Source organism: Podospora pseudoanserina, chromosome 1 (assembly GCF_035222485.1).
Source record: "Podospora pseudoanserina strain CBS 124.78 chromosome 1, whole genome shotgun sequence".
In the NCBI taxonomy this organism is placed as follows: domain Eukaryota; kingdom Fungi; phylum Ascomycota; class Sordariomycetes; order Sordariales; family Podosporaceae; genus Podospora; species Podospora pseudoanserina.
The window spans coordinates 2,568,706-2,588,322 of NC_085920.1; the positions used below are offsets into that span (position 1 = coordinate 2,568,706).

Below are 19,617 nucleotides of genomic sequence, written 5' to 3' on the forward strand. Positions count from 1 at the left end.
ATTCACGGCTCTCTTGACACCACCTGGCTACACGAATGGCGTCATCTTGCAAGCTGTCAAGGAGCGAGGAAAGGTACGGTTCATTCCAACTGATGGTCCGCCGTCTTGGAAGCTTCACGAGGGGTCCCCGATTACTGCTCCAAGAGCTTCCAGAAATCCAGCCGCGCATGTCAAAACCCAGATCTGCTCCCCTCCCGTGACTCCACAAACGGATCCCCGCCCATTCACGCAGCCTCCCGAGTTTGCCTAACCCATCTACGTCACTGCCCCTGATCTCAAGGCACCATCTTGCCCTGGATCACTGGAACATTCCGACGGAGCACCAAGATGGTGTGGTTGACAGCTGGCTCAACAAACATCTCACGTGTGCAACAGTTCGCCCTTGGCAAAGCTCTTGTAACGCCTCACTTTTAGTCAGATAACACGTTTGCTGCCATTTGCCGTGTCCGCCAGTGACTAAATCATACCTACAAACCCCACCAAGTAAACACAACAACCACCATATTATGTATGCCTCAACAGACGCCGTAGTAGTGATGAATCAACCGATAAAGAGGGGGTATCAAATGCTTTTCAAAACCTGATGGACCAAAAAACCAAAAAAAAAAAAACCTCATGCTTGCTTCTTCTCTGGTATCATATTTCCTTCTTTTCCGCCCATGCCCCTCAACGAAACAAAAAGCTTCGGATGCCCACCACCGCCTCGCGATGGAGAACCCCAACTTTAGCCCAACGACTCGCAAGCTTTTGTGACCGAGACGAATTCTTCCCTACCGAGTCTGGAGGTGAAGTAAGCCTGTTCTCCTTCTTCAGATCTTCCCGGGACAACGACGCCTCGCTAAAATGCGACTTCTGCAAGCTCGGCCGCCGCGAGCTGTTCGTAGACGGCTGCAGTACACCCACCATCGGTGTACAAGGCCGTGACTGGTTCCTTTCTCCCCCGTGAAAGACTGATGTGCGTGTCGTTGTTTCGCCCGTGATATCGCCGACCCGTTCCTTTGCCGTCGTCGTTGCGAAAACCTCCGTCCCGGTCGACTCCCACTGTTGTTCTGGCCCCGTTGCCAGCAAAAAGGAGCTGCTTCTCTCTGCTTCATCAGGAATGACCGAGAGAAAAGACATACATTCATCTTCTGACCTCCCACGTACTGATGTCGTTGTTGCCATCACCGCCGCCGTTTGGACAACACCACCCTCCTTGTTATTTCGCGTTGTCACCTCCTCCTCGGTGGCAACATTCTTTTGCAAGCTTGCAAGGCTTGCGGAACGTTTCGTAAAACTACTCGCGATACTCACGACGCTTAACTTCCGCATGACTGACGAGGCCGACGACCTAACAAGGTGCTCGCTCCTGGATCGGGCAGTTATCCCGGGAAAGGGCAGTATGTCCCGAGTCCACACATCCGACATGAGAGCCTCGAGCCGGGCCCTTTCACCACGGGAAGGCGCCAACACCGGGATACGGTGGTTTGTGGCCAACAGGGACTGTGATCGGTTGATTTGAGCGCTGTAGCTCGCTGTCGGCGCATCCTTGATGACGCTCGTGTTTTTGAGAATGACTTGACACAAAGGAGATCTTGGCCCCACCGTCGTTGCTCGGTGTATCGATATTCTTCTGGCAATGGTTCCTGTTTTGTCATGAGTAACTGCCCACGATAGCATCACGGCCCGCGTGTACATACCTGGTTTTCTAAAAACAGTCCCCAGTGTTTTGATATCCAGTGAAAGCGAGCTGAAGATGGCCGGTTGCATTAGGTCCTGGTCCGGGACGCTCAAGGTCCGGCTGCTGAGCCGAGTACGCCATTCCAGTTCCTCCTTCGGCGTGCAGGCGGTGAGGATGAGTTCGTACAGTTGGTTGTCGCACAAAAAGACAATCTTCCAAGAATACGGCGCCGTGTGACACTGGAGTCCTGTACACTGCCGTTAGCTTTCCCCATCCACAGTCAGGAGAAATTCCGCCCATTGGTGTGCCTACCTCGACCGTTATCTACCTCCTCCACCTTAATGTTTGACAATGCGATGCACGCCTGAATCGTGTATACCTGGTCGATCTTACTAGCCGTCGCAAGGCAAAACCACTCCTTGTACAGGAGCGCCACCATGTACTGCCCGTTCACCCCTTCTTTGGACTGCCAGCAGACATGAAGGGCACCACAAAGCTGAATGTGGCCGAAAGACCGAATACGGTTCTTGGTAGTTGCATCTAGTTGCTGTACAGATATTGTAAGCATGCATCAGCCAACAGAGCGGGGAGATGCCTACCTGGTTAGGAAATGCAAGCCTGTCCTGGAGAATCCAAGTTTTCTCCAGCACCGTACGCACACGAGGGTCGTCTGTGGCCCGGTTGATCTCGGCCGTGGCCTCACGTAGCCTGATAAGCGTGTTCTCGATCTCCATGTGCGAATAGGGACAGTCCACCACCGGCGTATGCTTGAGCAGCTCGGAGAAGAGCAAAGGGTACTTGCATACCCGTTGAATCGGCTGCCAACATTAGCTTCAATGCCCTGGAACGTCACACGCAGCACCTGGCAGCCTTACTTTGACAAGAAGGTCACCGATGGTCAGACTCTTCTTGGAATGATCGCCTTGGCCGTCGATCGAGCCCACGGATGCAGCGAGAACTTCCAATCCCTTTTGATACGACTGCCACCCTGGCATTGTCCGATGGGCAGATGCGACATCTTTAATCATGAGTTCATACTTTGCCCCGTACTCTTCATAAATAAAGAATCGATTCATCTGCAAGTTTTCTCTGGTTAGCACGCACGCTTCCTCGGAAAACAAGACTTGGGGCTTGCCGCTTGCCTTGTTCTTGAAGATCTTTGCAACTTCTGCCACCGTTTGGGGCTCTGCGAGCAACCCGGGCACATCTCGCAGCCATGCTACCCCGTCTTTGTCCTCCGGGACAGCATCAAGGCTCCTCCAACGCTGGTGTCCACGGGCAACTTGGTTAGCTTGGGGGGCTTGAAGCGGCACATCGAGCTGAGAATATTCAGAGTGAGGGACCGCTCGATGGAGTTCTCCTAGCATTTCCTCGTGCAGCTCCACAATGTCGGTCAAGTTCTGGTTGATGGAGGAACGTATGGCGACGGGTAGTGTCGGTAAAGAAGCTAGTATCGTGACATATACCTGCACAGATATTAGATATGCAAAGGTCCATCAAGATACACAAATATACCAACATTCATCAGGAACCTCACGTCCCCAATATAGCTCTCTTCGGTGTTGATCAACTCCTCCAATATTCGACGTCGTTGTAGCGACCTTTCGATGACGGCGGGATCCAGCGCCACCTGTCGTTCCTGACAGAAACTGTCTTCAGAAAGCCGTGCTCCCGAGACGGAAGCTCTGCTGCTGCGGTCCGTCCTCGAGTGGCCACGAGATGATCGTATCGTGTTTTTCCGTGAGCGCGTCAAGACACTGACGCTTGTCAGGGAGATACTGGCGCTTTTGACCGCCGACACAAAGTTGAATGACGAATCTGACGAGTGCCGATAGTGCCCCGAATCCCAAGTCATCGAACTTCTCCCTTCCATATCGAGACAGCATGGTGTATTATTGCCATCGCCCCCAAACAGTTCCTGACGACGCAACGCTCGTTTATGCAACGTCTTTATCCATTTCTGAAACGGCTTGATCGGTTCGGACGCCGGCGGCTGGTGTTGACAAACTCCAGCTTCAGTGGTCCCCTGGTGGATGAATACTTTCTTCTCTAAGTCCTGCTCTTGCACCACAGTGCCCATGGCACCAATGGCATCCATGAAATCGATCTTATCCAAAGCGCACCAATCCTTCGTTCTCTCGGCGCGCGTCTCTCCCTCGGCGTAGTCGGCCAGCCTGTTCCTGTCAGACTGTGTAAGACCATGGAGCGTGCCAGACGGGAGTAGCGAAGAGAACGATATAGTATGGATATCCGTGAGTGACATTATGCAAGGTTGAGGTCCAAGAAACAAAGATTCAAAACTGTCTTCCAACAAGCCGGTTGGAGGGGAGGAGTCCAACACAGCGAACCAGCAGGAGGTGGCGTCTATCGAGTCAAATCAAAACATGCTGCAACAGAGAGAGAGTGAAGAAGAAAGAAGAGCCCCAGCAGCGTAAAATGATGTGTTACTGGTGTTGGAGAGATGACCGAGATGTTTTGGCCGAGCAGGACGAAGAAGCAAGAAGGTGCAGAGATTGATCGGCCACCGACATTGGAGGCGCCGGGCACGTACTGAGGTTCATGTATTTTGGCCAGGTGGAAGGAACATGTGGTGGTCTAATCTCCCCAAACGGAAACTTTGGCTTCCCACACCCGGATTGGGGGGTCGGGTGTTTTGATGTTTGAGCTTGAGGTGTTTAACCCACCCAAAATCTATAAGTTGATACCGAGAGGGCAGCCACGACCGTCTTCGTCAAGCCAGGGCAAGCCGAGGCGCCTCAGCAGCCTCTGGCTGGTGACGAGCACTTGCTCGATGCATCAAACAACGACAGGAAAAAACATCAGAGACAGCAGCGGCGGCGAGCTGGCAGCGAGAATCATGCAGCACGCGGGTCTGATTGGAGCGCCATCCGGACTGCCACGACGGCCACCTCCCAGCCACGTCTCCTGTCCGATTGGACCCGGAAGCGTTTGGGCAGCATCAATGACGACGCGAAAAGATACTGAAGGCGTTGGCCGATCACGCCGATATCTGCCAGAACAGGCCCTGTTCCACAAGGCTTTCTTCAGCCTAGGAATATCTTGAACCAAAAGAATTACATCGGGTCTCCGCGGCGACCTTTCCGACTTCGGAATATTCCACACGAAGAGGCGGTGATTGTAGAAGTGATTGACTGAGACATCTGCTCGCGGTTGGGGGCAATGGTGGAAAGGAAAGAGAAGACGATCTGGAATGCACAATTCGGCGTCTCAATCTCGGGACGGCGTGTGGATCAACTGCCCGCATATACCACGAAACCGCATCGAAGGTGTGAATGTTGGTGTGAGTGGATGTTGGATCGATGAGACGGGACTCACGGGAGGCGATTGCTGCCGGGGGTACCCTGCTGTACCGCCGGAACGGGACGCGCTTCCAGGGTGGTGGTGGGGAGGAGGGCGGCGCGGGGGTTCACTTGCCCAGAAGGCGCCTTGGTTGCGGTCAATGATTGCTACCCCGCCAAACTTGAACATTCCAGAGCTGTAGAGCTGTGAGATCCGCCGAACGCGTCATTGGTGGGAGGCTGATTTGTGTGATGGAAGCTTCCCTATTCTTATTTCCATTCCAGCAAACCACTGGCACTTGCATTTCAGCTATCACCAGGTATCACCGAACATCATGAGCAACCTTCATGCGCCGACGGTTCCATCAGGGCCTACCACTGTCCCCGTCACCAACGGCCATGCTACACATCTGTCCATTCAAGAGCTCCAGCGCAAGAAGGACAACATCGAGGCCGAACTCAGAGCACTTGGTGGCGTGCTGGACTCGGTGCGTTGTCGCACAACTTGTATGGGCAATGCACTTCGCTAACCAGAAGTATGCAGCATGGTGTCGACATGAACACGAGTCTCCTCACCCACGATGGTTTTCCCCGAGCCGATATTGATGTGGCGCAAAGTACGAATGCCGAGGGAAGGGACTTGGAGCATGACAGGTCAGAGCTGACACCCAGGCTACAGTTCGAACCACAAGAGCACGCATCATCCATCTTCGAAATGACTGGAAAGACCTGATGGCTTTGATTGAGAAGCGCCTTCATGAGCACTTTGCCAGTCTAGAGGACAATGACGACGATACAACAGTGAACGATCCTACCAGTGTCAACGTTGCCCTTCCACAAGACTCGGTACCCGAAACACCTGATCCAGCCTTTGCCAAGGTCAACACAGTGGTGGAGAATAGCCCCGCTGCAACAGCAGGACTCAAGCCTGGGGACTTGATTCGAAACTTTGGCTATGTCAATAGAGAGAACCACGATGGCCTACGGAAAGTGGCTGAGTGCGTCCAAGGCAACGAAGGGGTAAGTGTCATTCTATCTTATCAAACTCAAGCTGTGGCGTTGCTGGCTACAGAGGCGGAAAGCTAACCCTCCGAAGCAAAATATTCTTGTTAAAGTTTCTCGAACAAATGGAGGAGGAGGAGGTCACGCACAGGAATTGAGACTGACACTGACACCGCGGCGTGACTGGGGTGGTCGGGGTTTGCTGGGCTGCCATATCTTGCCATTGTGAGTGTTGTAGTGAAAGGGAATTCAAGATTTCGACTGCTTTGGGCTCGCTCTGAGCTTGGGCTTCGAGCCACACCTAGTCTCGGCCTAAGAGGGATAGTGAGATCAGTGAGATCCCCTCCCTCAGGCTCGGGCTGCATATCTTGGGATCAGGCACCGCCTCGCATTTCCAGGGCATGGCAGCCTGGCAGCGGGCTACATGAGAGAGGACCGGGAGCACCAGCAGAATGGTCACAGGCCTGATAGCGACCACCTACAGTGTATGATACGCTCCCAGGTAGGCACCGACCCGACTAATAATCTGCTAAATAACACATATTAATCAGCACAAGTAGAAAAGGGTGTTGTTGTATGGTAGGAAAAGTGACCTTTTGTAAGACATGCCTCAGCACCCCTGCTGCAGTACCTAATCCGGCAGCAAAGAGTGGGGTTTGCTCTCCATGAGGCTCACAAAGGGACGTTTGTAGTTGACACCGGAGGAGCTTAGCCGACAGCTTTGGAGTGTGTGAATCAATCACCATGAGGCTGCCCAATCTTGTTACCAAGCAACCATCAGTCCCTCCTGCCCGCCTTTGCCTGGCGGCAAGAAAAAGTGGGATGGAACGTCAGAGTTTCCATTTGAGTGAATACAGGTTCCTCCCAATTCGCCGCACTGACCAGTCTCTCACGTGACTCTCTACCACCCCGCCGCCCAACGAGTTTTTCGTCAAGGCTGCTGTGGTTCCAGCAGCTGCCTTTTGAAAACAACAACCACCTCCCCCCGGTGCCACTTCTTGCAACCCGACCACTGTCAACTTTTCCCGCTTCCCCCACAGACCAATAGGTGCGTATTCCATCGCAAACACCCTCGCGGCCATCTCTGCCAGTCGCCAGCCCCATCCATTCCTTCTTCGACCCTTGCCTACAAATACCCCTCCATCAGCTTGCTTGCAAAAACTAACGTGGGCCTGCCCAGACTCGTTGATTTTCTTCGTTCTATCATCACCATACATCACACACTATGGCTGAAGCGCAGACCATTCCGACCTTCAAGCTGGTCCTTGTTGGTGATGGTGGTACCGGAAAGGTTAGTTCGATTCATCATGATCCTCGTCGTCGACCGACATAATACACATTCCCTTCACGATCGCATCGACGCCGACTGCGGGGTTGCTAGTGTGGATGGATATCCAATCGGTTGGGCAGCATGCTAACATGGCGATGCCCACAACAGACCACCTTCGTCAAGCGCCATTTGACCGGTGAATTCGAGAAGAAGTACATGGCCACCCTCGGCGTTGAGGTTCACCCTCTTGCCTTCACCACCGTAAGTTACCTCCCGCACGTGGGCAAGCTCGTTCTTGCGCCACCAGAGTTTGACGCGGCCCAACGCTAATATGCCTGCAGAACTACGGTCAGATCCAGTTCGACGTCTGGGATACCGCCGGTCAGGAGAAGTTCGGTGGTCTCCGTGATGGTTACTACATCAACGGCCAATGCGGCATCATCATGTTTGACGTCACTTCCCGCATCACCTACAAGAACGTTCCCAACTGGCACCGTATGTTCCCCCTTTCTGTAGCGTCCAAAATGTAGGTCACTGGGTATGATGCTAACTGTCGCCATCAGGTGATCTTACCCGTGTCTGCGAGAACATCCCCATCGTTCTCTGCGGCAACAAGGTCGATGTCAAGGAGCGCAAGGTGAAGGCCAAGACCATCACTTTCCACCGGAAAAAGAACCTCCAGTACTATGATATTTCCGCCAAGTCTAACTACAACTTCGAGAAGCCCTTCCTCTGGCTCGCCCGCAAGCTTGTTGGCAACCCCGGCCTTGTATGTTTTCTTTCATGTTACATTTAGGTGCAGCACTTACTAATAGCCCATCCAGGAGTTTGTCGCCGCCCCCGCGCTTGCCCCCGCTGAGGTCCAGGTCGATCAGGCTCTCCTTGCCCAGTACGAGGCCGAGCTTAACCAGGCCGCCCACGAGCCCCTTCCCGACGATGATGATGACCTTTGAGCGGCTCGAATCATTGGTGGCTTAGTCAAGCTCGAGGGGGGTGGTTCAGGATGATAACGCCGGTAATGAAGATATCTACCATACACAGAGGGCAGGCGGGCAGGCATTGGGATGGGAAGAGCGAAATACGATTCACGTATGGTAGCGTTGAGAGACGTCGGTTCAGTATTTGAGGAAGAAGAGCGGCGGTCAGATATTTCTTTTTGACGATTGGTTTCAATCAGGACCAACTCAACCGAAGTACGGAGGTAGATCTGGGTTTTTTTTTTCTGCATTGCAGTTTGCTAGGTAGACCAATTTGGGACATCGTCTCTCAGGCAATCATTCTTTACCCCTCTCTCAAGCAGTGTCTTTTTTTTTCTGTGAACAATCCGTGAATACTACCCAACATTGCCCACCCCGCCGCTAGTATCAACAAAAGAAGGCAAGGGACCAAAGTTTGGGCGGTGAAGGCGAAGGCGGTGAGGGTCCAGCTGTCGAATGAGCGTTTCGGCGCATCATGACATCAAACCTCAGGTTTCGATATCCTGCATGCAGCCAAGAGATGTGACGTGCTTTGTCAGCAGCGTTGACGAGATAAGCATGCCAAGATTTCCGTCTGGACTTGTGGAAATTACTTTGACTGATGGTGTGTTGCCTAGCAACGGGATTGGTATTTACGGATGAGGTTATTTTGAGGATTGCCATCGCCGAGTCAACAGGGCTGAAATGATTGGTATGCGATTTGTCCTTTTAATAAGAACCGGTGTATGAAGTGTTGAAGGTGATTTTCTCTAGGGTTGAATAGGAGATGGAGAGGGCTGTTGGTATGGCATGCATGCTATGTGTATTGATATTCGAGTGAGTGAAATAGCTACCTGTGATATGGTGAAACTTGACATTGTAAACGCCTGTGTTGCCGCCATGTCCCTCTGGAAGTGAATGCAACAAAGTGATATCATCCTCCACCACGCCGGTCCATGAGAAGTGATAGACGAGAAGCCGATATCAAATGCAGAGCAAGAAAGACGCATACCCCGATCCCAACAAGACCCAAAAGCAAGACAAAAACAGATAGCAATTATGGTATATATATTAAGCCAAAAAAGCAAAACGTCATGAAATGGGGGATTTCCACCACATAAAAGTTCGCCCTAAACTAACAAGTAAAAGAAATCTCCATGTATATATATAGCGAGACCGCCCAGACATGAAACAACTCCCGTTTAAATCCCCGGCCTCGAAAAATCAAGCCCCTCAGGCCAGTTACCCAACTGCCCTGGATCACCACCAATGCGAATGTACTTTCCAATCGCCGGAACACCGCCATCCAAAACAAACATCTGGTACCACCCCGGAGGAGCAATATTGACGTTGGGGGGGGCATCAACCGTGCACGCCGTCCCCGCGCAGCTCACTCTCGGCATGAGCGTCCTCGCGCCCATGGAGTTGCCATGCGTGGAAGAGACCGACGCCAACAAAGTAACAGTGATAGGGCCGTTCCTTGCCGCGACGCCGAGGGTAAAGGGAATGTTGGTCTGGTTGTATGTCCAGTCCTTGTTTGTAATCGCAAAAGTTGGCCTGGGGAGGCCGTTGAGGAGGTAAGGGGGGACAAAGACCTCGACGCGGTATTCATCGGGGTAGACGCCGTCCTCGGGATTGGAGCCCGAGATGAGGACGCGGCCGTCAAGGAGGGTGATGGCTTCGGAGTGGTACATTCTCGGGATGGTGGTGTTAGCCATGACGGTCATGCGGCTGTGAACGGGCTTGGTGGGGTCATAGAGCACGGCGTTCAGGTTTGGGGTGTTGGCGAGGCCGAAACCGGCCACGCCGTGCTGCGCGCCGTTGACGATGAGGTATGTTCCGTCGGGGAGGGGAGACATGCAGGACATGACACGCTTGGAGGGCATGCGCTCGATGGTCCAGACGGGGTTGGGGGCGTCGGGGTAGGTGGACACGCAGTTGTCCAGCGCGTTGGAGGTGCCCTCTGTTGAACCACCGCAGACGAGGTAGCCGAGGTAGTCGGTGTATGGCCAGCGCTGCGGGAGGAGGACAGCGGCACCCTCGAGAGGGTAGGTGCGGCCGCCCTTGGGGTCGTTGACAGCGCCGGGGGCGTTGGGGAGGACCTTGATTGTGGCGAAGGTGACGGGGTCGAGGATGCGGGCCTCGTTCCAGTACTGGACGAAGATGCCGCCGCTGGGGAGGACCGAGAGGAAGGGGTAGAGGTTGTTGGGGTGGGTGCGGGTGAGCCATTCCATCTCCAATGGGGCAGCACCGGTGGCGGGGAGGAGCTCGATGGTGGGCTCGGCGGCGTCGTTGGCGCCGATGGAGCCACCAATGACGAGGATGGAGCCGTTGGTCATGATCATGGCGGTGGGATACCAGCGGCCTCTTTGCAGGCTGAGCTCCCAGACGTTCTCCTCCCAGTCGTTGGTGCCGGGGACGCCGGGGGATCCATCAGGCCAGTAGAGGCGGGTGCCCTGGAGAGACTCACCGGACCAACCGCCGACATTGAGTTGACGACCAGCCTTGTCGGGGAGGGTCACGCCAGCAGCGCAGAAGACATCGGTCTTGATGTGAAGCTCACGGAAAGTGAGGGTTTGCATATCGAGCTCGTAGACACCAGTCTCGTTGCCAGGGCCGGTACCACCCTTGGAGATGAAGGAGACCTTGCCGGTGATGGTCTCCTGAGTGATGAGCGGGCAGTTGACACCGTTGACCAAGTGCTGGTACTGGCCGGCACGGTAATCCTGAGGGAAGCCCCAGCTGTAAAGGGGGGTGCCAGTCCAAAAGTAGGTAGTCAGACGACCGAGACCACCGCAAATGGCCGAAGCGTTACCAGCACAGGTGATGGCGCACTCAGTTTCTGGGCGGAAGGTAGCGCCAGCGGCAGCAATGTTGGGAGGATCACCGCAGTAGCATTCCTCGCCGTACTCAAGACCAGCAGCGGCATAGCCGAACTCTCTGCACCTGTTCAGACACATGTTAGGCGTCATGACGCCAGGGAAGAAAAGCTGCCAGGAGAGGGTGCGCTTGTTGTTGACGTTGTCCTCAACGCAGCCTTGGTACTCCCACGAGCCGTTAAGACCGCGGACCTGGGGAGCAGGAGGCTGGTAGATCTCAGGTTCGCCCTCGGAGACGATGTTCATGCGGTCACCGGCACCGCACTTCTGGGTCGGGTTGCCGGGGCAGTTCATGCTGCACTGAGACTCGGAAGTGGTCACGCCGCCATTGAAGATGGCATTGCCGCAAAAGCACTGCTGAGTGTACTGGACACCGCTGATCTTGTAGCCGCCAGCCACGCAGCGGCTCGCGCACTCGCTCTGGCTGTTGGTGGGGCTGTCGACGAGCTGAACGGGGAGAATGCGGCCCTGAGCACCATCGATCCAGCATCCCTGATAGCTCCAGCCTTCGGGAAGACCAGTGACGACAAGAGGAGGCGAGGTCGTGGTTGGCGCAGCGGAGGTGGTTGTGCCGGAGGGAATGGAAGTGCCGTCCCTGGCATAAACCGACAGACGGTTGCCGGCGCCGCAATAGTTGAAGGGGTTGCCGGCGCAGAGCATGCTGCATTCACTGGCAGGGGCCACAACGGAGCCGACAGTGAAGCTGTTGCCGCAGTAGCACTCCCTGCCATACTCGGTTCCGAAGTAGGTGTAGGCAGAGCAGAAGGCCTGGCAGGACTCGAGGGTCATATCGTCGGAAGCATAGGTGGCACCGCTCAGGGCACGAGGGCCGGGAGACTCGGTGTAGCATCCATACCAGACGTAGTCATCTCCGACCGCGGCGGGCTGTGATGGCCCAGAAGGAGTAGGGCTGGGAGGGGGAGGGGGTCCGGTAGAGACGGTGCCTGTCGCCGTAGTCGCAGTAGTGGCTGCGGCAGGAGGGCTGGACGTTGACGACGGGGTGTACTGGTTCTGGTAGTTGTACACATTGAGGCGGCTGGGGCCACCGCAGAACTCGGTAGTGTTGCCGTTGCACGTCATACTGCAGCCGCTGGCAGCAGGGGCACCGCCGTTGGAGATAGTATTACCGCAGAAGCACTCTCCACCATACTCAACGCCAGCAAGAATGTAGTTGGCCGCAGCACAGGCAGCTGTGCACTTGGCAACAGTCATCTCACCAGCAGGAATGCTGCCGATCCCGTAGGTGAGTGTGCGGCCAGTCGTCCCTTCAGAGTAGCACCCCATATGTGTGAAGCCATTTACGCCTGGGTTGGCCTTGGGACCCAAGTCTTCGGTGGTGGAATAGAGCGAGAGTCTGCTTCCCGCACCGCAAGGCTGCGTTGCATCTCCAGAGCAGGCCATGTTGCAGACCGAGTCCGCAACCTGGGCAGCCGCAGGAGCAATGCTGTTACCGCAGAAGCTATATCACTGGTCAGCATCAACTAGGTAAGGTAGGTAACTCCACCGCCTTCGGGTCCCCAGAGAATGCTCACCATTCTACGCTGTACTCAGTTCCAGCAAACTTGAAGCCGCGGGTCTGGCAATAGCTGATGCATGTCTCGGCGGTCATATGGGTGCCGTTGACATAGCCGCCGCCGGTGAGGGTCCGCCCCGGAATATCTGTGTAACAGCCCTCATACTGCCATTGTCCTGGAAGAGTGGCAGGGACTGAAAGTTGAGCGAGTGAAAGGGTGACGAAAGAAGCAGCGAGGAGAGAAGAGAGAAGGGTCTTGGATGGTGAGGACTTCATGGTGAAGCCTTGTACGCCCAGTGAAGGACGTCAACACCGACTAAAACGAATGACAGGGTTGGGTTAACCGAATGGCAGAAAGAAGGAAAAGCCATCGAAGACGTGTGGGGGAGGCCATCTCTATATGTATCACCATCGCAAACTGTCAGCGGGGGGAGGGGTGTACGGCAGGATCCATCTCACTTTCTCGCTCGCCGAGGGCACGATGTGGGCGTATTGCGGAAATGGCCATCGCGAACCATAGGTTGCACAGACAGCAACGCTGCTCCTCTCTGCTAGGAATAGGCGGAACAAGGGCCCCCCGCAAAGCTAACACTCCTTTGGAGCGCGCGACTGGCTGGGCCCTTGCGCCAGCCCAGCGAGCCCAGCAAGCACCTGGTCTGGGCATGGAAAGAAGCGAGAGACCTGGTGGGTCATCTCGTTCGACAGAGACAACAGATTGCAGGGGTTCTTTTTTCCATCGTCGAAAGGGGTGGGTCAGTGAGACAGGGGTGTGGTGCACATCAAGGCTTCCAGTCCAGGAATGCAGCGGCAATATTGCGTACGGAGGTGCAGCTGGTGTGGTCCCTGATAGTCGCAACGGTCAGGCTGCTGCTGGTGCTGTTGCTGTTGCTACAGTACATACGACTGATCTTGGTTGACGGCAGGACTCGCAGCCAACGAATGAGGGCCGATGTGGTGATGTTGATGTGGGTGGCTCAAAAAAACCAATCCCTTCTTCGGCACTCCAACTGGAACCAGGGGAAATGACAAGCGCCATGATAAGATTTTCTCTCAGTGGGGTGGCTTTTGAGGGCATTTCTGACATTTTGTTGCTGGGTTATGACTTCTTCTCAGACCAGGACTGGCTCTCCGCTGTTGAACCGTCCACTCAGACTCTCCAAAGCTACTCCGTGCCCATATGCTCGCGAGACCGTCGAAGGATTGCTCGGTGAAGGGGCCGGATAATCGGAGAACGCCATGGTCAGCGATGGGCTGAAGTGTTGCCAGCATGCTGATGTGGAAATTTTGTCTCGCCAAGCATCTTTGGTGAAGGAGTTCAACGGGCCCAGGTCCGGTCCAGGCTTCCATTGCATTGCCCCTCGGCGCATGGAAATTGGGGATTGCTGGAAGCCGGCCCCCCGTGGTCAAGCCATCCGGTGACGGGCTCGGCTAACTAGGCCTAACCTGTACATGACAGGCCTTTTTTTTTTTTTTACGGGAGGCCAATGCCCTCAATGCACACACCGTCGACTTCTGTGTCACCAGGCGGGATACGAGGACTGTGCGGATGGATATGGAGTTTTGTTCTGTCAGCCCGGTCCAATAAATGCCGGTCCGATGACGCTCGACAGAGTACCCCGAATGGAAGCTGGAATCTAAAATCCCTTCAGAAGATGAGAAAACGAGTCCAGTCCGAGCTCACACGTGTTGGTCCACTGGGAGATCCATCAGAAAGGTCCAGCTATTCGGGACTATTGAAGAGGACCCCGGCCTGCTGGGACCGGCCGGTGATCATTGTTGATGGAGGCGATCGTCCGGTTCTTGCTGTTGCTCTGTTTCCCCTTTAAGCCAGCGAGCCAGGGGCATGATAACTTTATTTCAGTGACCTTTCCCGTTTGATTGGACAGGCGGCACGGACGCTCCTCGGATTCAGGTACCTGTTTGACGACCTTTCAGCAGACAGTCATGCCATTCTCACCGCTCAGGAAGGTGACGGCGATTCGCTGATGGTCGCATCTTGCAGTTCGCTCTTTTGACTGGAATAAGCTGTATGCGTTTTGTCGGTTTGGGGCAAGCGGTTGAAGGGCTATTGTCCGAACTGCAGCTGAGCGCAACGAAAGAGGCATAGCTCGATCACCTGCTGCCCCATCCCCTACCCACTCCGCGCTCAGCCCTGCAATCGTCAAGCCATCAGTGCCATCCGCAACCGACTCTGCCGACTGTGCCATCTCTGAGCACTCGCTCACCTTGCCGTACCAGACTCCGGAACTCTCTGGCTTTTCTCCCGACCGCCTTCACGTCTCACAAACGACGCCGTAGGCAGACCCAAGATCGCCAAGCACTTCTCCGGAATGGAAGCTGCCGATACTGAAATCTGGGGACGTACTCAGCGACTGTTATCAGTCTATCCATATCCATCTCCCCACGGGGCTGTAAAGCCAGCAGGATGCAAGACACTGTCTCAAAAGAGGGTGTGTGGTGAGTGGGGGTTTGATGTTGAGGTCGACGACTGTGATATGGACACCACTCTCAGAGAGACCTCGGCCTCGGGCACCGTACACCGGGCACTCTGACACTCAAATTCTCGCCAAGTTGACTCAAGTCCGACATTAACCATGCAGTCAGAAAACACGAAGTCCCTGATAGACCTCGCCGTACAGCAACCAACAAGGCACGACTCATGCAGGCACCTGCACAGTTCATTACTGACCCCATCACCGCAGCAATATCGATACAACTTATTAAGGTTGAGTCCGGCCTGTTGTTGCTTCTTGGAGATATCTTTACCCTTTCAACTTACATTCGTCCTATTTTTGGCTACCATGCGATGGTCTCGGATACTGACGATAGTACGTAACGATAGCGGAGTCAAGTGGACGTCAACAGAGTCTCGGCGGACGTTCGCGGAGAATTGATAACTGCCCGATGAGGGAGTACAGCATCATAATCCGATGCTGGCTTTCGGGGATGACAGTAACACGAGTCTTGCGGTCAGCAAAAGACATACAAACTGGGCGAGCTCGCATCAGCATCCGTCCAAGGTAGCACTGCCATATCAACGCTATCAAGACTTCGCACGAGTTTCAACAACTGTTGTTTTAACCACTCAAATATCAGCATCACTATCGGCGTATCGCACTTTGGATTTCCCATGCTGGCTGCCCCCCCAATATGCAACCCCCCAACGCATACACACACTTACATACTACAATCCCTGTCGGTTCATCTTAATGCAGCAAGCCACCGTGGCGGACCCCAGAAGCTCGAGAAATCCCACAAAAATATTGGGTGCAGCCCTCATGGCTCGTATCCATCTGCGAACCAACTCATCAACACTCCAGTCACACATAAGCCGAGCTTCTTGGGCTGCATGTCTTGCAACCCAACTCATCCACATTGGTCTCCTCTATGATTTTGTATTTGGTGGCGAATGCCACTAGGTCAGAAGGAAACGCCGTTGCAAATTACCAAGGTCAGTGGCTGAGACAAGTTCGCAGTTCGGCCCCCAATTTGAACAGACCTTCGGTAACCGCTTCACCAAAACGAGATACCCGGCGAGGCGCTACCGGGGTAGGTGACACAAAATTCACAGCAAGACATTCCAATGACGAGTTGGAGCAACCGAAGAGTCTTTGGAATGTTTCCGAGGCCAACCGGCAGTCTTTGACATGACCACGTCCCGTCATCAAATTGTTTGGGATTTTACTCACCTCTTCGGTCTCTGTGCGCCCACGTCTGAACAGATGCTGGATTGCTGGTTCGCATAGCACGGCACCACAACGCTGCTGCAATGCTACCTTCTCAAGACCTTGGCCTGCGTAGCTGGGTTAAATCGTCCGACATTTCCGCATCCTGTTGACTGCTCTGGGAATTGAATACGGGAGGACTTATCAAAGACTAGCACGACAAAGAGGCAGGGTGGGGAGGCCATCCCTGCAACCCCTCGAGCCCCGTCCAAGGGGGGACTTTGGTTTGGCACCGTCACGTTACCACGTCAACCTTCAGCCGCATCGCATGCTGTCAGTCAGGAATCATCACGGTCTTGGTTACCTCAATTGGATCTTGATCGTCCCACCTTCTGTTGATTCAGAAGACACATGGACGCCATGACCAGACTCAAGAAAGTATCAGATGATCCCAGTCAGCTTTCGGCTCAAAAATTGAGTCAAGCTTAACAGAGAGTTATTCCTGTCCCAGGACCCTGCATAACATGCATGTGCATGCCAGACAGACGTCAGTTGTCGGATGCAGAAAAAGTCAATGTCTCATGGAAACAGAAGGTCTCAGGTACAGCTTCGACATAATTCGGACGACATCTTATCAGCCCGCCCACCTACCCTGCCGCGTTGTATAATATGTATATTTTGCTTATCCAATTACCAAACGGACCACACAGTCCTATATTTCACGCTAGCCATTGAGCGTATGTACTGTCAAAAGGGGCATCACAATCCTTCCCGTTCTCGGTTTGATCTGAGAGAGGCGAAGCATACAGGCCATACAGCAACACGCTACGCGCGCGCGCGCCCACTGAACAGGCAAGGAGACTAGCTTGTTCCTGTTTCTTTTAAAATCACTGGAACGTCAAGGTTGAGCGCCACACGTAGATCTATTTCTTGTTTTTCTTGTTTACCCCCTGGGGGGAAAAAGCTTCATCTTCTGCAGAGCCCTGACGCTATCGAATTTCACAAATTTGTTATGGTTTCAGAGGTTGATGGAGAAGTCGAGAAGAGGGTGTGTGTCGACGAATGTGGGAGCTGGTTGTTCATCAATCTTCTGACCCCCATTCAGGGGGCATGAGGGAGGGGCTGGCCACTCACACCAGCTTACTTACACACACCACACCGCTTGGCGGAAATAAACAATGTCAGAAGGTTGTTGGTTTGGGATGTTGAGCAGTAAATTTGAAGCTAGGGTCTAGACGCCCTTCAGCTCTGGAAATGGGTGTGATATTACCTCGGTTGTCGATGACAAGACAATGACGAGGAGGCACATGCTGCCAGATGTCTGGAATCATTGCTGTTATGGAAATTTCGGCCCGTTTTTGTTGATGGTTTACGTACGTACATGTTCTTACGGTGAAGATAAAAGTTGGGTGGTTGTGGCTGGGGCCAAGAGAGAGGCACGTTCGTATGAAGAAGGACATGGGAAGCCACAGGAGATATTTGAGTAAGAACTCGCTTGTTACTAACGAATGGGGATGGTGGCAAGCCACAAATCATAGGGAAGGGAGGGAATGGAAAACTCCGGCTTGGTGACGTCGTTGGGTTGGGATAGTCGAAGAAAGAGACGAGGTGAAGATTGTACCAAGACATCCAAATCTTCCGCAGAGAGGCGGATTGAGATTGAGAGCTGGAATATGGGATGGTCTCGTTCACATGCGGTCATCTTCTTGGTCTGGCAACTCAAAAATGTTTACGGCCGGCTAGACCGTCTCTGCTGACTTGAACATCCAGCCACGCGATGACAGAAGAACAGCTGAGATGATCGACATGGCCACATACGGCATCAATCTCTTTTCTGGTTGAAGACTCCGAATCGATTCGGGCGTAAGACGGACAGGATGTCTCTGTCAAGTGAGGCAGCTAACGGTAAGCATTCATATGGCGCGGCCGTTTGTCCTTCCGGACTCCTCGTCGGCTCTTCTGGACGACACGGACGGCTGAGCAGATCAATCCCAATAGACTCGGCATACTTTCTATCATTTGATAGTCAGTTCTTGTTTCGATGGCCGCCCTTCCAGAGGTCAACTTGTTTCAGCGGTGATCGCGGTTGACACTCGAGACATCCCCTAATCAAGCTTACAATCCCAACAATCCCAAGAACACCATCTAACTGACCATACCAACACTATATGCCGCAGGAAGATCACCTGCCTTCTCTGTACCAAGCACTGTAAAGCTCCGAGTCTCCTCCTCTATTCAAGCCAGCTTCTAAGAAGACACGCAGACTCCTAAGCAAGTCTACCTTGCCACCTACACCTCGAGCACGACAACAACCTCCCTCAATAACACCACTATAAGAACGAGCACACGAGACCTCTGAAGATACCCAACCTTCCTTCCCTCACGGTCTCCAACCTGCAGACTTCACTATCTCTCAGATCAGATGGTGAAGGCAACACGCACTCACCAGCCAGCAAGGCTACACAAGCCCTGAGTCAGACCCAAACCATCACATACGACCATACCTTCAAGAAAACTCGGCATCCCGTCCGCTCTGCCCTAGATAAGCTTGAAAGGGCCAGATCAGTACTCAGGTGGGTGACCACTGGGGAATCCCTGGTGTTGTATGTTTTTGCTGGTGCCCACTTTTTTGCTTGGATTGTTGATGTTTTGACTGTGTGTTTGAAAAATTGCAAGAGTGTCTTCCAGAGGAGGTTTTGCTGAGATCCATTAGGCATCAAACAAGAGAAGCATCGAAAGTGCATCACATACGCGCTCTTTATGTGTGTTCATGCTCATGCTTGTTGGGCTTCTTCTCTCTCAAGCTGAACATCAACCATTTCCCGCCAGCTTCCTTTTCTCCCTGATGCCTCCTCTCAAGCAGTCCGGCAGAACAATGGAAAACATTGATTCATAAAATTTCACTCTCAAAACATAAACTCTCTTCCATGGTCTTTCCTTCTTAGCCTCCTCTGAAGGACCCACATTCATTCCCACAAAAAACTTGACCACGAAATTTTCTCAACAACTCGCACCTATAATAAATACCTCAACTTTGCCGCCAAAACAACATCAAGACACATGGTTGAAATAGCCAATTCGCCCGGCTAGCTCAATCGGTAGAGCGTGAGACTCTTAAGGAGTACTCCGAAATCTCAAGGTTGTGGGTTCGACCCCCACGTCGGGCTCAATTCCCGTCTAACGACACTGCCATGTATTTTTTTTCCTCTCCTAAGAATCTTTTTTTTTTTTTTTTGGTATCTTGGACAATGGGTATACAATCTTCCTGAATTATGTTGGTTGAGCCCGTCATTTGTTGAGAGCCATGATTGTTTCATACTTGCCTTACCAGGTATGTGTGATTGACATCTGGTATATAATACATAACCATATA

General features: G+C 53.4%; 6 protein-coding genes and 1 non-coding gene across 7 annotated transcripts; 3 read left to right on the plus strand and 4 right to left on the minus strand.

Annotated features, from left to right (window-relative positions):
• Positions 1-303: 303 nt before the first annotated feature.
• Positions 304-4,304, minus strand: QC764_107270 (uncharacterized protein). The gene is made up of 7 exons (XM_062941980.1): positions 3,180-4,304; positions 2,785-3,126; positions 2,536-2,736; positions 2,260-2,478; positions 1,973-2,207; positions 1,680-1,907; positions 304-1,625 (listed from the first exon to the last, which is right to left on the minus strand). The coding sequence occupies exons 1-7, from the start codon at positions 3,921-3,923 to the stop codon at positions 667-669; spliced, it is 2,928 nt and encodes a 975-aa protein (XP_062804895.1). The 5' UTR covers positions 3,924-4,304; the 3' UTR covers positions 304-666.
• Positions 2,306-6,190, plus strand: NAS2 (putative 26S proteasome regulatory subunit; the record flags this gene model as incomplete). The annotated part of the gene is made up of 4 exons (XM_062941981.1): positions 2,306-5,447; positions 5,504-5,576; positions 5,639-5,979; positions 6,056-6,190. Exons 1-4 carry the CDS (start codon positions 5,295-5,297, stop codon positions 6,188-6,190), a joined length of 702 nt encoding a protein of 233 aa, XP_062804896.1. The 5' UTR covers positions 2,306-5,294.
• A 118-nt stretch (positions 6,191-6,308) lies between these two features.
• On the minus strand, positions 6,309-6,750 carry QC764_107285 (uncharacterized protein). Its single transcript, XM_062941982.1, has 2 exons — positions 6,555-6,750; positions 6,309-6,490 (listed from the first exon to the last, which is right to left on the minus strand). The coding sequence occupies exons 1-2, from the start codon at positions 6,705-6,707 to the stop codon at positions 6,440-6,442; spliced, it is 204 nt and encodes a 67-aa protein (XP_062804897.1). The 5' UTR covers positions 6,708-6,750; the 3' UTR covers positions 6,309-6,439.
• A 436-nt stretch (positions 6,751-7,186) lies between these two features.
• Positions 7,187-15,990, plus strand: GSP1 (GTP-binding nuclear protein gsp1/Ran; the record flags this gene model as incomplete). Its single annotated transcript, XM_062941983.1, has 8 exons — positions 7,187-7,252; positions 7,400-7,492; positions 7,573-7,726; positions 7,795-8,000; positions 8,056-9,167; positions 9,221-15,036; positions 15,184-15,304; positions 15,422-15,990. 5 exons carry the CDS (start codon positions 7,187-7,189, stop codon positions 8,182-8,184), a joined length of 648 nt encoding a protein of 215 aa, XP_062804898.1. The 3' UTR covers positions 8,185-9,167; positions 9,221-15,036; positions 15,184-15,304; positions 15,422-15,990.
• On the minus strand, positions 8,989-12,855 carry QC764_107300 (uncharacterized protein; the record flags this gene model as incomplete). The annotated part of the gene is made up of 2 exons (XM_062941984.1): positions 8,989-12,525; positions 12,599-12,855. The coding sequence occupies 2 exons, from the start codon at positions 12,853-12,855 to the stop codon at positions 9,390-9,392; spliced, it is 3,393 nt and encodes a 1,130-aa protein (XP_062804899.1). The 3' UTR covers positions 8,989-9,389.
• On the minus strand, positions 13,165-14,220 carry QC764_0008910 (uncharacterized protein; the record flags this gene model as incomplete). Its single annotated transcript, XM_062939850.1, has 2 exons — positions 13,481-14,220; positions 13,165-13,230 (listed from the first exon to the last, which is right to left on the minus strand). The coding sequence occupies exons 1-2, from the start codon at positions 13,661-13,663 to the stop codon at positions 13,165-13,167; spliced, it is 249 nt and encodes an 82-aa protein (XP_062804900.1). The 5' UTR covers positions 13,664-14,220.
• Positions 15,991-19,324: 3,334 nt separating the features above from the next.
• QC764_0008920 lies at positions 19,325-19,411 on the plus strand. Its single transcript has one exon. It is a non-coding gene; the product is annotated as a tRNA-Lys (tRNA).
• The last annotated feature ends 206 nt before the right edge of the window (positions 19,412-19,617 follow it).